The sequence below is a fragment of the Notamacropus eugenii genome, chromosome 2 (assembly GCF_028372415.1).
Source record: "Notamacropus eugenii isolate mMacEug1 chromosome 2, mMacEug1.pri_v2, whole genome shotgun sequence".
Lineage (NCBI taxonomy): Eukaryota > Metazoa > Chordata > Mammalia > Diprotodontia > Macropodidae > Notamacropus > Notamacropus eugenii.
This window is the reverse complement of record NC_092873.1, coordinates 40,137,140-40,151,155: the sequence shown is the minus strand read 5'-3', so window position 1 is coordinate 40,151,155 and position 14,016 is coordinate 40,137,140. Positions and strand designations below refer to the sequence as shown.

The 14,016-nt window shown below is 52.3% G+C and overlaps 1 protein-coding gene across 3 annotated transcripts in view; it reads left to right on the top strand.

Moving 5' to 3' along the window:
- SMG6 (SMG6 nonsense mediated mRNA decay factor) overlaps positions 1–14,016 on the top strand; it is a 173,194-nt gene that overhangs the window by 152,905 nt on the left and 6,273 nt on the right. For all 3 annotated transcript variants that reach the window (XM_072639963.1, XM_072639961.1, XM_072639962.1), the window contains exons 14-16: positions 2,776–2,952; positions 6,080–6,226; positions 12,330–12,483. In XM_072639963.1, the coding sequence (XP_072496064.1) occupies positions 2,776–2,952; positions 6,080–6,226; positions 12,330–12,483 (478 nt within the window). The remainder of the gene's footprint in view (positions 1–2,775; positions 2,953–6,079; positions 6,227–12,329; positions 12,484–14,016) is intronic.

Here is a 14,016-nt window from a genome sequence, read left to right as displayed (position 1 = left end):
TTCAGCATCAGAAACTAATGTGCTTTATCAGTAGAAATGATATGAAAGAAAAAGCTGCCGGACCACAGCATTTTTCTGGGCACCTATCTGTCTGACATGGAACTGTCACCTTCCTTGTCTCCTTTCTTCCCTTGAGCTCCTGGGGGCACAAACTGCCTTTTCTGTTCATATCGCCAGCTCTGCACACAGTAAGTGCTTAATAAGGGCTTGCATCATCCTTGCCTTCATTCTTGTGCCAGGTAGTTCTGGCAGGTCCTGTGAATACAGAGACAAGAACAGCCAAGCCCTGTGCTCAGAATAGCTCCCCTTCCTTCCGTAAGAACAACAAAGACACTAAGTACACCTCCCTCTGCTAAAATGTGATGTGATTGGCTACTTTTTAAATGCGGGTATTTTACTTCATTTATGCCTCATTCCATGTTGTATGAGTTGGATTATAAGCTCCTCAAGAGCACAGGTCATTTCTGCATGATTTATCCCAATTCTGACACTGCTGTCTCCTGGTTCTCCTCCTGCCTGTCTCACCACTGCCCCCTAGGCATCCCCCAGGGCTCTGTCCTGGGCCTTCTTCTCTTCTCCATCTAGATTCTTGTGACTTGGTGAGCTCATCAGCTCCCATGGTTCCAGGGGAGCATCTCTCTGTAGATGGCTCAGATCTCTTTGTCCAGCCCTACCCTCTCTCCCAACCTCCCACTGCCTTGTAAACACCTCAGACTGAAGGTTTTGTAGACATCTTCAGTGCAACATGTCCTTCCCTCTTCCTCACTTCCCCATTGTTATTAAGAGTACCAGAATCCTCCCAGTCGCCTAGGTTCCCAACCTGACTGTTCGTCTTAAGTCCCATATTCAATCACTGGTTAAGTACTATCATTTCTACCATTGTAACATCTCTCATAGAAGCGTCCTTCTCTCCTCTGACACTGTAGCCACCTTAGGGCAGGCCCTCATCACCTGAAGTCTCTTCCCAGTCCAGTCCTTCCTTTGCTCAGCTGTCAAACTGATCTTCCTAAAGCCCAGGTGTGACTGATGCATCACACACACACAGACACACACAGACACACTCGCACACACCTTCATCCCTTGTCCCCTTTCTACCTTTCTGATCAGTTTTTTTCTCCCTCACTCCCCTCCACGTACTCTGTGACCCAATCCCACTGTCCTCCTTGGTGTTCCTCAGACACCACACCCCATCTTCCTACTTGGAGCATTTTCTCTGGCTGCCCTTCATGCCTCATCTCCACCTTCCAGCTTCCCTGTCCTTCTTCACTTCTCAGCCAAAACCCCACCTTCTACAAGAAGCTTTCCCAGTCAGTCCTCCTTAATCTTCCCTCTGAGATGACCCCCAGCCTATCCTGGGCACATCTTCTTCATATGTAGTTGTCTGCATGTTGACTCCCCCATGACACTGGGAGCTCCTTGAGAGCAGGGGGCTTTCTTCTTTCTTTTTCCATTCCTCCCTCCCTCTCTCTTCTTTCTCTTTCTTTCCTCATTTCTTCCATCCTTCCTTCCTCTCTTCCTTTTTTCCTCCCTCTTTTCCCATCTCTTCCTCTTTTTCTTCCTTCTTTCCTTCCTCCTTTTCCCCTCTCTTCCTCTTCTCTTTCTTTCCTTCTTCCTTTTATTTCTTTCTTTCTTCCTCTTCTTTGTATACTCAGCATTTAGCACAGTGCCTCACACGTAGCAGGCTCTTAATAAATACTTGTTGACCGGCTGACTGATAGGATGTCCAGCACGGTCCCTCTCCAAATGAGCCAGATGTCTGTTTTTTGGAGCTGAATATCCAACACAGTGAAGCAGGAGAAAGCTAATCCTCACCCAGCACTGGTTGTGTGACCTTGTGTTAAATGTTTGAGATGGTCATGTCAGGTTTGTGGGCATTCAGAAAAGGGAGGGAGAGATGGGGAGGGAGTTCAGGAAATGACTATTCCAGGGGGAATGGCGCATTTCCCCTCCCCATTGATGAGTGTAGGATTCCATGTGTGACAGCAAGAAGATGAGGTCGCCAAAGGCCAGAGAAGAGATATATGTGCCCCCCTCCCCCGAAAAAAGATGAGTTTGGAAGTTAAGGTGTGTTTGTATGTGTTTATGTGTAGGCATAATGGGGAAGGATTCCAGATTCTGCCTATGGAAATTCCATCTGAAAGTCTCATAAATGTGATGATTACTGGAGATATTGAATTTCATTTAAACTAAATCAGCCCCAGCTTCCCTGAAGGACTCGGTTGTGTTCAGATCTAGTCACGTGGGAGAGGGGTAGTGTGAGCTCCTGAGAAGCTGGGTCAGTCACCCCAGGGTCTGCCTACCTGAGCTCGTCCAGAGGAGTTCACTGTGATTTGCAGCCAAGAGGGGGAAAGTAAAGGTCATTGGGGAGGAAAGGGAGGCAAGAAGAGGTCCTCCATTGAGACTGATGATGTCATTGCCCTCCCCTATAACAAGGGGTTAGGGCTGCTTGGGTTCCTATTCATGCCTTCTTCCCCCCGCCCCTACATATGGTTTCCCAACATACTCCCTTTTCCTCAGATGTGATTTTAAAAAGTTAGAAGACTCAAGGAAACAGTAAAGATGATTTGCCCAAGGCCTCCTCACTGAAGAGGAAGATTGGCCATTTCTCAGAGTGTGAGGACTCTCCCGGGCCTTGTCCCCAGGGCACATGCACCCAACAGCCTCCCTAACTCAGTCACTTTGACATGTTTCTCATGAGTTCCTTGGCCAACAACCAGCCCCTCCCCATCTTCTCTTTCAGCAAATGCTTTTTTCTTTCTCTCCCCTTCACTGTAGGTTATTGCAGCCGACTGCAAGAGGGTCACAGTGCTGAAGTATTTCCTGGAAGCCCTTTGTGGACAAGAAGAGCCTCTGCTGGCATTCAAGGGTGGAAAATATGTGTCAGTGGCGCCCGTCCCAGACACCATGGGAAAGGAAATGGGAAGCCAAGAGGGAAAACAACTGGAAGATCAGGTACTGTGCAGGAAGCGTGGGCCATGGCCAAGGGAAGAGCTCCCTGGGGACCAGCCTCTGCCCCAGGCCTCAGCTCCCTCTCTGAGCTATGGGTGACTCTCCCACAGCCAACTTCTCATGAGTGTACTCTGCTGGTGCGCCTGCCGGGCCCTCTTGCTCGATGCCTTGGTCTCTCCAAGAGTGCCAGATGCTGCTTTTTAATACTGTATTGAAAGGGAAAAGGGGAAAAGGTTTAATAATGCACAGCTCTGCAGGCTTAGGGAAGGGACTACGGTGAGAGGGTGTCAGGGTTCAGGGTGAGGATCAAGTTTATAGGCATGGAGCTCAAGGCTACACACTCCTGAACTCCAGCTCATGGACAGGAAGAGCTCACACTGCTGGCCCCCTCCTTCCCCTTCCCCCACCTCATCTGCCCTCCCTCCCTCCCTGAACATCCTGATGTGATTAAGGAATTCTCCTCTTGTTTGTTTGCCCTTGGTTGTTCCTGTAGCCCTTATTTCACTCCAGGTCCTCAGAGACAGAGATAGAAAGAGACAGAGTGAGATGGAGTGAGACAGACAGACACTGTATGTCTGTGTACATGCGAAACATTCCTGCTGGGAGATGCCTTGCCCTGGGCATGGGCATGTGCGTGTGAGATCATGTTTGCCCATACACATGTAAAGTGACATTGCCTACCATGTACATACGTAGTGGGGGTCAGTGTAAGGATATGAATCCTGCTGCCAGGCTTCTTACTTGTGGGTGTGGTAGCATCACTGCCCACTGTGTGCCTGGAGGGGTCTGCATTCAGAGGACTTTTGGCCTTCTTGCCTGCATGTTGAGTCTCATTCTCTAAAATTAAAGACATGAGGATGCTTGTGAGGAAAGAGGTGGATGATTTTGGGGAGCCAGAGCCAGACGCCCTCCAGCCAGCAGCTGTTTGGCCTGTGATAGTGGCCAGGGTCTGTAGGGCAGGGAACATGAAGGGAGTGAAACCCGTGTCAACTGGGAATTGTGAGCCAGGGCCATTTGTGACAAAGGAGCAAGGGAGAATAGCCAAGACCCTTGGACCCAGGGTTCCTTGTTGGGGTCGAGGCACATCTCACAAATGGCTGTGGGTCTGCAGGGAGCACTTCCCCGGATCACATCCTTTGCTTCCATACGAGCAGGCAGTTGAGAGCACTGACCTGGCAGTCAGAGGCCTGATTCAATCCTTTGTACCCTTATCACTTGGGTCTCTCTGCTCCTCACTTCAGGACCTCCCAGAGCCCCTTCTCGCTCCAGATCTGGGGTCTCTTGCCCATTTTTAGAGATGAAGAAACTGAGACTCCAGGAACTGAGGTTACCAGTAAGCACTATGGCTTCTAATTCTTTTCAGTGAGTGGCCTCCCCTCTTCTGAGGTGGCACACTCTTGTCACCGCACCATGCCCTACAGTCTCCCCATCTCAAGCAAAGGTCATAACCCACATGAGGCTGCCTACTTCTTCCCTTTCCCACGAGCCTCCTGGCTTCCCTTCTGTGAATGGCTCCTGGGAAACCCTTCCTAGTCAAGCCTGTGTCATTTCATAACCTAGCACTTCCTCATCTGCTAGGAGAGCTGAGCAAGTGAGGCTCAGTAACTAACTCTAACCTGGTCTTGGTGATTGCAGAACATGTAGGCACTGGTCTCCCAAGTGTTCGTGAGCTCTGCAAGGAGGGAACGGTTTTCACATGAAGTCTTCCTTTTTCCTGTGCTCAACCTGAGCCTGTGTGAGGAACGAAGGGTAGGGAAAGGAACCCCAGGACAGGATAACAAGAATCATTGGCAGATTAGATCTAGGTTTGTGTATGACACTCCAGGCCCCTCGACCAGAGTTAGTTTCAGGTACATCCCCAGTCTGGAATCTCCTCTCTCCTCCAGATTGTGACCTGAGATCTCCTGATCTCTGAGTCTTGTCCATATTGTTGGCATGAGGGAGGGCAGGGTGCTTAGTGCTTGAGGGCTCCTATTCACATGCAGAAGACAATCTAGCTTCCCAGCTCCCCCAGAGTACTAGTAGAGTTCTCTGGCTCTCATTTTTCAAAGTCCTGCTTGTAAGACCCGACTTTCTCATCTTCAGAGCCAAGCCAGCAAACCTTATCAGAATCTCATCTTAGCAAGCAGTCAAAGGGCACAGGAGAGGCTGGACGTTGCCTGGGAAGGGTTCTTGAACCCTACTCAACCAACATTGGAAGGATTGACTAGCTCTGACCTTAGGTGCTTGACTTAGTCATTGTAACACCAAGGGGATCTTGGTTTCTCTTTCACCAGGCTCCTGCCCCTAGACAGAGTCCAGCCTGGTGCTTCTCTTGTTGGAACCTCTAGTGGGAAGCATCGGAGGCAGTGTCTTGGAGCAGAGGCTGAAGCCCACACCCTCCCTCCTTCCCTCCCTAAGCCCTTCCCATCTACCCCTGCTAACCCTGTCCCTCCAAGGAAGCTTTCCCAAGCTCCGTTGGGCAGCTGCATTTTCTCTGCTGACCAGGGCCAGAAAGAGAGAAGAGCAGAATCTGGGACCACCCGGAGAGTGGCCTTTGAGTGCAGAGGCTGCGGTAGGGGAGGTAACAACCTATCAGACGGGCAGCAAGCTGGATGCCCTTGGCCCTGGCTTCAGGGGACCTGCCAGTGGAGAGCATTGCTGGAAGAGGGGAACCAGGCTCTCGCCCTGAGAAGGGGCTGTGGTGGGCTCTCCTGGGCCACAGCGTCTATTCCAGTACTCCCTGGCCCAGGAGAGATTATGGGCCCAACTTCAGCTGTCACTCAGGTTGGGTTCCTGTCACGTATGCTGAATGGGAGTTAGGTTTCACTTTGAGCACTTCAGTTTTCCCCATTGTTTTTTCTTGTAGTAATTTCAGAAGGAAAGTAGTTGGCCTGACTTGGAGCACATGAGGATGCTTAGAAAGATGATTAACTGTGAATGTGCAAGAACTGTTAGGAATATGCCATCTGGGGCTGGGCACACATTCCCTCCCCATCACCGCCCGGCCCCAGCTTCCCTTCTGCCTGATCACAAAGCAGTCTTTCTCCAGGCCTGGGGAGTGAGTGGATGGTATTGCCTCAAGTGCAGGCTCAGGCCTAACACTCTTTTCTCCTGCCTTTTTTTCTGGGCATACTTCTGCTGCCTGAAGGAGGATGATGTGGTCATTGAAGATTTTGAGGAAGATTCTGAGGCTGAAGGCAGTGGGGGCGAGTCTGACATCAGAGAACTTCGAGCCAGGAAGCTGGCCCTGGCCAGAAAGATTGCGGAGCAGCAACGGCGTCAAGAAAAGATCCAGGTGTGTTGGGGAGGGCGGGTCCCTGGGGCGTGGTTCACAGGCAGGCCAGTGGTGACCCGCCATGCCAGGGCTTCCCAGGCTGGGCACATCCTTCCTGGCTGGCCTTTGGGGATCGGGTGCTCCAAGGAGCAAGTGGAGAAGTTCCATCACCAGAGTTAGTGCCCTTCTAATAGGAAGGGAATTCTGGAGAATCTCTCTCTGAACCTGAGGGTTTTAACCTTTTCTGTCCTGGACCCTTTTGATAGAATCATGTTTTGAATACATCAGAGTATATAGATTACAAGAGAAACCAATGATGTTAAAATGCGGTTACCAACATTTTTTTTAAGTCAAAAACAAGTTTTGGAATCAGACTCAGAAGCTGTGCTCCAGGCCTTCCTACAAAGTCCTTCAAAAAAGTTGTTTTCACACACTGCCATCACTTGTCCCCAGCATATCACACCCTTCACTCCTTTGTCTCCAGCCCCTCCTGCTCCATTTTAAACTTACCCTTAGTGAAGAAAAAGACCCACCCTGTCTAACCAGTCTTCATGTGCCTGAAGAGCCTACGTCTCCTCTCAGGTCTTGGGGAGATTTCCCTCTTCCTATAACTTCTTTTCATCATCTTTGTGGTTCCTTATCTCTGGGCGTGGTAGAAAACTGTTTTCAGTTGGCTGGCCCAGGGAACACTAGGCATTCCCCACAGGGCTGCCATCATCCCTTGTGACCCAGTGTCTACAAGGGAGTCTCTTCAGACCCAGCCTCAGGACACTCTCCTGAGTCCTGAGAATCAAGCTTGGATTGCTGGGGAAGCCCTGTGAGCACCCTGACTGGCCCCTTTAAGAGAAGGCCCCACATTTGCCATGACTGGCTGCCCTGCCTCCTGTCAGCCTCCTTCCTCCGGCCTCACAGCCACAGGAGGATTTCTCAGCAGAGGAAAAATTCCCCCCCAACACCCCCCTCTTCCCCCTTTAATGCCCAGGGCCCTTCACTTCCATAATTCTTCATTTTCCAGCCTTGAACGTAAGCCAGACACATCTGTCTGGCCATATGCGTGAACCCTGCAGTCTGTGCCGAGGTGGCTGTAAAACAGGGCCGGTGAAGGCCCTTCTGGGAGAACGCACACATGTGTGTACCCTCGGGCCTTTGGCTTCCTGCCCAGAACCACTGGGCTTCGTCTCTCCAAACCCACGTTAACCTTTTCTTATTTTTCCTCTTTTTGTTTAATTTAAAAAAAAAATCCCCAGGAAAAGGTATAAATTGTCCTGGGAGTGGGGGAGAGGCTCCCAGCTAGAGGAGCCGTTGATTGTCGGCAGTACCTGGGTTGCTAATACAATAAGGAAGAAAGGAGCATCGAGTGCATTGAGGTCAGGGAGATGGGCCATAAATTAAACTGCTCTGGGCTCCACCAGCCTCCAAGGGGTGTTAACTGAGAGGTGTAAGTCGAGTCCCCAGCTCTCAGCAAAACAGGAGCCACACATGTTTGGAGAAAGGGATGGAAAGATGGGGTTCCAAAGCTGTCCCTTCCCCGCCTCCGTGGGAGATTCTCGGGCCGCAACACCCCCCCTCGCCTCACTTGTGGGCCTGGACCCCTGGGCCGGGGGTGGAAGAAGGAGGGGAGGATCTGGGCTCTCTCCACAGCGGACTCCTCCCTCCTTCCGGAGCTGCCGAGGGGCTGTAGAGTGGGGCCGAATGGAGGTCAGAGCAGGGGTGTGAGCCATTCCCTGGGTCTGTGCAGCTGGAGCTGAAGCTTCATCAAGACCCTTCATGCTTAAGGCAGCCAAGCACTGCTTCACCCCCACCCCCCTGCCCCCAGCCCTGACTTTTTTGTTTTGAACTGGCCTTGGTTTCCTTGGCCCTCCCTGACCCTCGAGCCTCCGTTGCCCACTTTCCCCCTTTTTCTGAGAACTCTCCAGGCAGCCCTGCCTCGTGCTGGGAGTTGAGCACATCTGGGATGTCACATTCTCACCCAGTCCCCCGCTGGACATCCTCCCCAAGGTGTGGCTTCTTGGCCCTTCGCCCTTTGCTGGCACCGCTGCCCTGACCCCAGGAGGCTCCTCTGTGCTTTGGGCTGCCACCAGCTGGGAGCGGCCAGGCTTCCTGAGCAGTCGCAAACATCCCACCTGAAGCACAACAGTCTCTTCCTCTGACCACAGCTATTGTTCTGCTCAGCATTACAGCAGCGGCCCCGCTGGCCAGCCAGCTATGACATGTGCTCTGAAAATAGCTCTCCTCCCCTGTCCCAGCCCGCCCGCCTCCTGGACATGCAGCCGCTCCTTTGTGGCAGCCCAAGGAGTCGGGAATCTAAATATAGCTGGGGAGTGTGGGGGGCTGAACAATGGGTGTGTGCATGACCCCCTACACCTGTATGAGAGCCACTCGGCTTGCCCGCGGCGGAAGGCAGACACCCAGGCCTGGCTCCTGCCTGGCGGGAGGGCCAGCGTGCTACCAGCTGAGGAACACGTTCACGCTGGGGCAGGAAGGGGTAGCCAGAGGAGCCGCCCTCCCAGGTCATGTGTTTGTTCCGATCCTCCTGCCCCCATCAAAGTGCCTCTTTACAGAGAGGAGGAAACTGAGGCCCAGAAGGAGGGGCTGAAGGCACACCAATAGATTGGAAAGCCAGTCCTCTGGCTTCCTCTGCACCACTTCCCTTTCTCAATCAAGCCAAAGGTATTTCTGTAGCACTTGTCCTGTGCCTGGCCCTGATCTAGACCAGATAAGGAGATAGTGTGTTCTCTGGCTTTGAGGGGCTGCCATTCGGTTTGGGGAGACAGGCTGAGCCCATGCAACAACTGGTCAACAGAGGGTTCGGGCCCCCAAGGCGCTCTGGGAGAAGGAGCAGCTCCCCCTTCAAGGGCCTCTTGTCCACAAGAGCATCAGGCACCTCTTGAATTGAGGGGAGCTTGGGAGGAGTCAGCAGCAACAGCCAAAGCCCACAAAACTGGCCTCCAACCCTGGTGCTTCCACACCTGCCTCAAGGCGTAGTGTCCCTCTGAGCAAGGCTTTTTTATTTCTGGGTCATGGGTAAAGTGGAGATGATGATATCTGCCTAATCAGAGGACCTGTAGGGCAGGAGGGGATGAATGGTAGTAACTCGTCGGTCAAGAGAAACCAAGGAGCAGGGAGCAGGGCAAGCTCTGCCCGCCTGTGCCATCCAGTCTTTACTTAGCTCCTTCACACCTCCATTGGCTGGCTGGGCCACGCCCACTTACTAACATCAGATGTCGAAGCTCCCTCACTTTATAGGAGGAGGACATGAAGGGGGGGCTTTCCCAGGAGCACACAACACATTTGCCTCCTCCCAGCTAAAGGATGAGTGGGTCAGTGCCCTTGAGAAGCTGCATGGTCAGAATTTCACATTTTTCAAGAGCAGGAAAATTGGACTATTTCCTTTACCTTTGTCTTTATCTACCTCCATGGCAGAGTGATGTCCATCCCTGTTGTCTAGCCTGCTCTCCCGGAAGGGCAGGGATGGGATACTTGGTCCCCTCTCTTGCCTTTTACCTGGTCTGAGCCAACAGGAGCCTCGGCAGGGTAACATTCCCCTTCTGGGGCATCACATTTGGCTGGGGGTCAGGCAGAATTTGTATGAATCACCAACCCCTCACCCCTAACAACCCTTCAGCCAGAGACTCCTGCGGCTTTTTATTCATAACAAACAAAAAGAAATCCTGCTACCGGCCTCTGAACTTCACTGCAGTGCGCTCCCCCTACTCCCCCAGCATCCCCAGGCTGGGAGCAAGGACTTGGCACTATCCCCACCGACCTCACTTTTTTACACTCCCTGCGCATCCTGTGTCCTTCTCTCACCGTGCGGCCGAGGGATCAGAATGGGACGTGACGGCCGGCACAGGCGCCATGCTTGGCTGCCAGGAATCTGACGGGTAAAATCTGGAAAAGTTTGGGAGGGCAAATGCGCCACACACACACACACACACACATACACACACACAGACACAGATACACACACACACACACAGACACACACACACACACACACACACACACACACACACACTCTCTCTCTCTCTACTGCAGACACATCCACAGATGGGGAAAGCCTTGAGAGGGACACTCAGAGTGCTCAACTTTCTGTACTGCTCCAGTCAAAGAAGCCATAGCAGGCTGGTGACCTAGACCAGGCCATCCCTGGAGACTCTGCCAGTACCCAGGGAAGAGTGAACCTTTCTGACACTAAGAGAGGGCATGGGGGGAACAGGAAACAGTTTTTTGGTGACTCACTGGGCAGAGCTGGGTTAGGGGAAGTTCGCTACAGGAGGCCCTGTTACCAGATGAAGGGGCCACGGCTTGATGTCTCATCACCCCTGGAAACTAGGAGGATTGTTGCCACCACTGGCCCCAAAGATTGTAAAACTTTCATCCTCCAGATTTTTCACTGGCCCTGAGCCAAAACTCAGAGAGTGTAGACCGTTCTAACTTGGCTCTCCTGTGTACCTTTCCTCTTCCCATCCCACCCTCAGAGTTCCCATTTGGGAAAACCTTCCTTGCCTCTTCCCTTTTGTAGCAGATTCCTTGGGAATCTGGCATCTCTGGTAACATCCTGTCACATGTTAGGCCCAGAAGGTAGAAGAGGACCTTGGAGATGTCCAGACCAAGCAAGACAAAGATGGCATCAATACTCAGTCTCCCTGTGGAGGCAAAGAAGGACCAGTAGTGCTATTGTCTTTGGGAGGGTGAACGAAACTGGTATGGTGACAAATGAGTAGATGTCTCCCTCCCCTTTTCTGCTTCCACAAATGCCCCCATGTCTCTGAGCTTTCTCTGGCTCCTCAAACAGAGGCCAGAATGGGGAGTGCTCCAGGTAGGGAGGAGCAAGAAGACCTAGGGAAGGGAAGAAAGAGGAGGGAGAAGATGAAGAGCCCAGCGGATGCCGTGTTTGGGTGGAGCAGACAGGACAGGAAGAGGTTATCAGAGCTGTGGGGTTGTGGTACCTGGGAAAGGGAGTGACCTCAATGGTTTATTCTCACGCTCTCAGTTATTTGAAAAGAGTTGGCCCTTCAAGTGGGCATGCTCCAGGGGAGGGGGGACGGCCATGGATGGCAGCCTGCAACAGAGCTTCGAGGCAGGCTGTAGCCATTTGGGGTCACAGTGACAGCATTTTCTTACTCAGAAAGAGAGGTCTCCCCGAGGTCACGGAGAGGCCACCTTCTCCCTCCTTTAGAAACCCTGGGCTTTCAGTTTTAGTGTCATTGCCCGGGAAACTGGAGCTGTGCTTCTCATTTCTGTTGGTGGCTGAGGCTCGGCACCACAGGACCTGGCCCTTCTCAGTGCACCTGCCCTGGGATCTGTACCACACCCACCATATCCTGAGCAGCACTGAACCCTGGCAATATGGAGGCCTTGCTGTAGCCGGACCATGTCATTGCCCTTAGTGAAACTCCCATTCAAAGAGGGTCACCAAGGGAGCACACGTAGGTACAGTGGTCGAACCCAGCCTTGGGAAGAGAGAAAACTCCAAAGCACTTGGAATATTAAAGCTCACTCTTATTAAAAAGCCAAACAGATACAGAATGCTAGGGTTCCACAGCCACCAAGTTTGGGGGGTGGTGGTGAAAACTAGGAGCCACAGAGAGAATCAGGAAGAGCCAGTGAGATCCAGGGTCACCCAGGGAGCCTTAGGTCCAGGGCCCCCCAACTGTCTCTTCCTATGACACCTCATTTAGCAGAATTCCAAGGACATTATATCTAGGCAGGGGAGCTGGGTCTTCATGCCCATGGTATTGAGTTGTTGTCAGACAAACTTGATCTTGGTTTTGATTTATTATAACAGTCTGGACTCCCCTGGCCAAGTCTGTAAGAGTTTGGACAGACTGAGTATCTCCAGTGATTTCAAAAGCCCCACAGCACGTTTATCCAATGACCATGAGATCTTTTGGCTTCCTATATAGTTCACCATTCAGTGGCCATTCAGTCTTTACACTGTCTTGAGCCTCAGGGAATATGGCCCCCAGAAGCCCAGCATTCCTCACTGTCCTGAGCCCTGCTCTCAGAGTTGACCTTGAGCTGCTTAGGGCTCCCTTTTCCTCTGGTTCCACAGGGCTGGATGCTGCCACATCTAGTTGACCCTTTCTCACTCACCCATCAGCCTGTCTGTGTCTTGTAGGCTGTCCTGGAGGACCAGACCCAGATGAGGCAGATGGAGCTAGAGATCAGACCCCTATTCCTCGTACCGGACACCAACGGCTTCATTGACCACCTGGCCAGCCTGGTACGGCTGTTGGAGAGCAGGAAGTACATCCTTGTGGTGCCCCTCATCGGTGAGTCATGCTGGAGAGGCAACCGGGCCATTACCTTCCCCCCACCCCCCGCCTTCACTCAGGCTTGAGTGCTTCTTAGACCTCACACTCCTGTGATGGTGGACCAGGTGGGCAGAGCCAGTTCACTCATGTGAGGCAGATTCAGAGAGAACCTAGGAAGGAATAGGGCAAGGGAAAATGATTATGGCTGATCCGTGGCTTTGGCTGCTGAGTAAATGGACTCCTGCATCTCAGCCACAAGGGCCCGCCCGAGCCCAGCCCTTGTTTTTATCCTTATAAAGCTCACAGTAAAAAGGCAAAGCTGGTTCCCGTTATTGGTAAACACTCAGGCCTGGCAGAGATAACGGCAGTGCTGCTGGGTGGTCTGGCAGAAAGACTGGGAGGGTTTGAAGTGGTTAGATGCCTTTGGGCTGATTGTCTTATAGCTTTTCACAATGATTCTGTTGGTTGGCCAGTGTCACCATAAGCCTGGACTAAGGAGGCCCTCCAGTAGCAACCTTGGGCACTGACCTGGTGCTAGTGTGGGTTGGGGTCAGCGTCTTGGCACCTCACTTCATCCCAGTTCTTGGAATAAGGGCTTAGCTGAGGCTTCACTGGAGACAGAGACACTTTGAGCTTCTGTTTTGAGGGATCTAGTCTGCCCTGTGTCCTGGCACCTCAGCACTCATCCCCAAGTTTCTGGTCAGTGTCCATCAGACTCCATCACTGGGTAGTTGATGACTAGTCCACAGAGCAGGGTCTTCAGAATGTCTCTGTCACGTTGGCCAGGGGTCAGTTGCTGAGAAGTCCTATTCCTAGGGCAGCAGGGAGTGTGGGAGCAATGTGCCCAGCACTCCACCTCTGCGGCCCCTTCCAAGACGCTCCAGAGAACTGCTTCTTTGCCCTGGGCTGGGGGGATAACTAACCCCAGAGAGGTGATCAGTCCCTAGATTGTTACAGGAAACACACCATTGTCGTTGATCACCACGTAAGCATTATGGCCCTGGTGGGGTCTCCAGCATGCCCCTGCAGCCCAGCCAGAAAGGTAGAAGGCAGAAATAGCTAGCAGGGGCCCAAATGGAAACTCTACAAGCATCTGTGTAGGAGAAGGCAGACGGCACTTGATCAGGCTCTGGCACACCCTGAACACAGCCACTCATGTCCCCAAAAGCACATCACCTGACAGGTACCAGCTCACCCTCTTTCTGTGCCTGGGATGTGGAGAAGCCTCGGGGCCATATTCTGCCTCGCCTGGCCCACCCTGTGCAGTCCAGGAGATCCATGAGATGGCAGGGTGGAGGTGGGCCAGCTGGGAACCAGAAAGGGATGAGCTTGTTGAGCCCAGATACAGCTGACATTGCCTTGGTCATGTTTTAGAAAACCAACCTTAGTTCTCAGTGGCAATTCAGAACCGAGGACCAGCCCTTCCCTAAGATTAGTCTTCACTGGGGAAACCAAGAGTGTATAGACAAGAAAGTTTGGATTAATTGTATGAGAAAAAGATCTGAATTTGTGGAGGAGGCTGGTAGCCATAGCATGCTGCAGTCCTAGCAG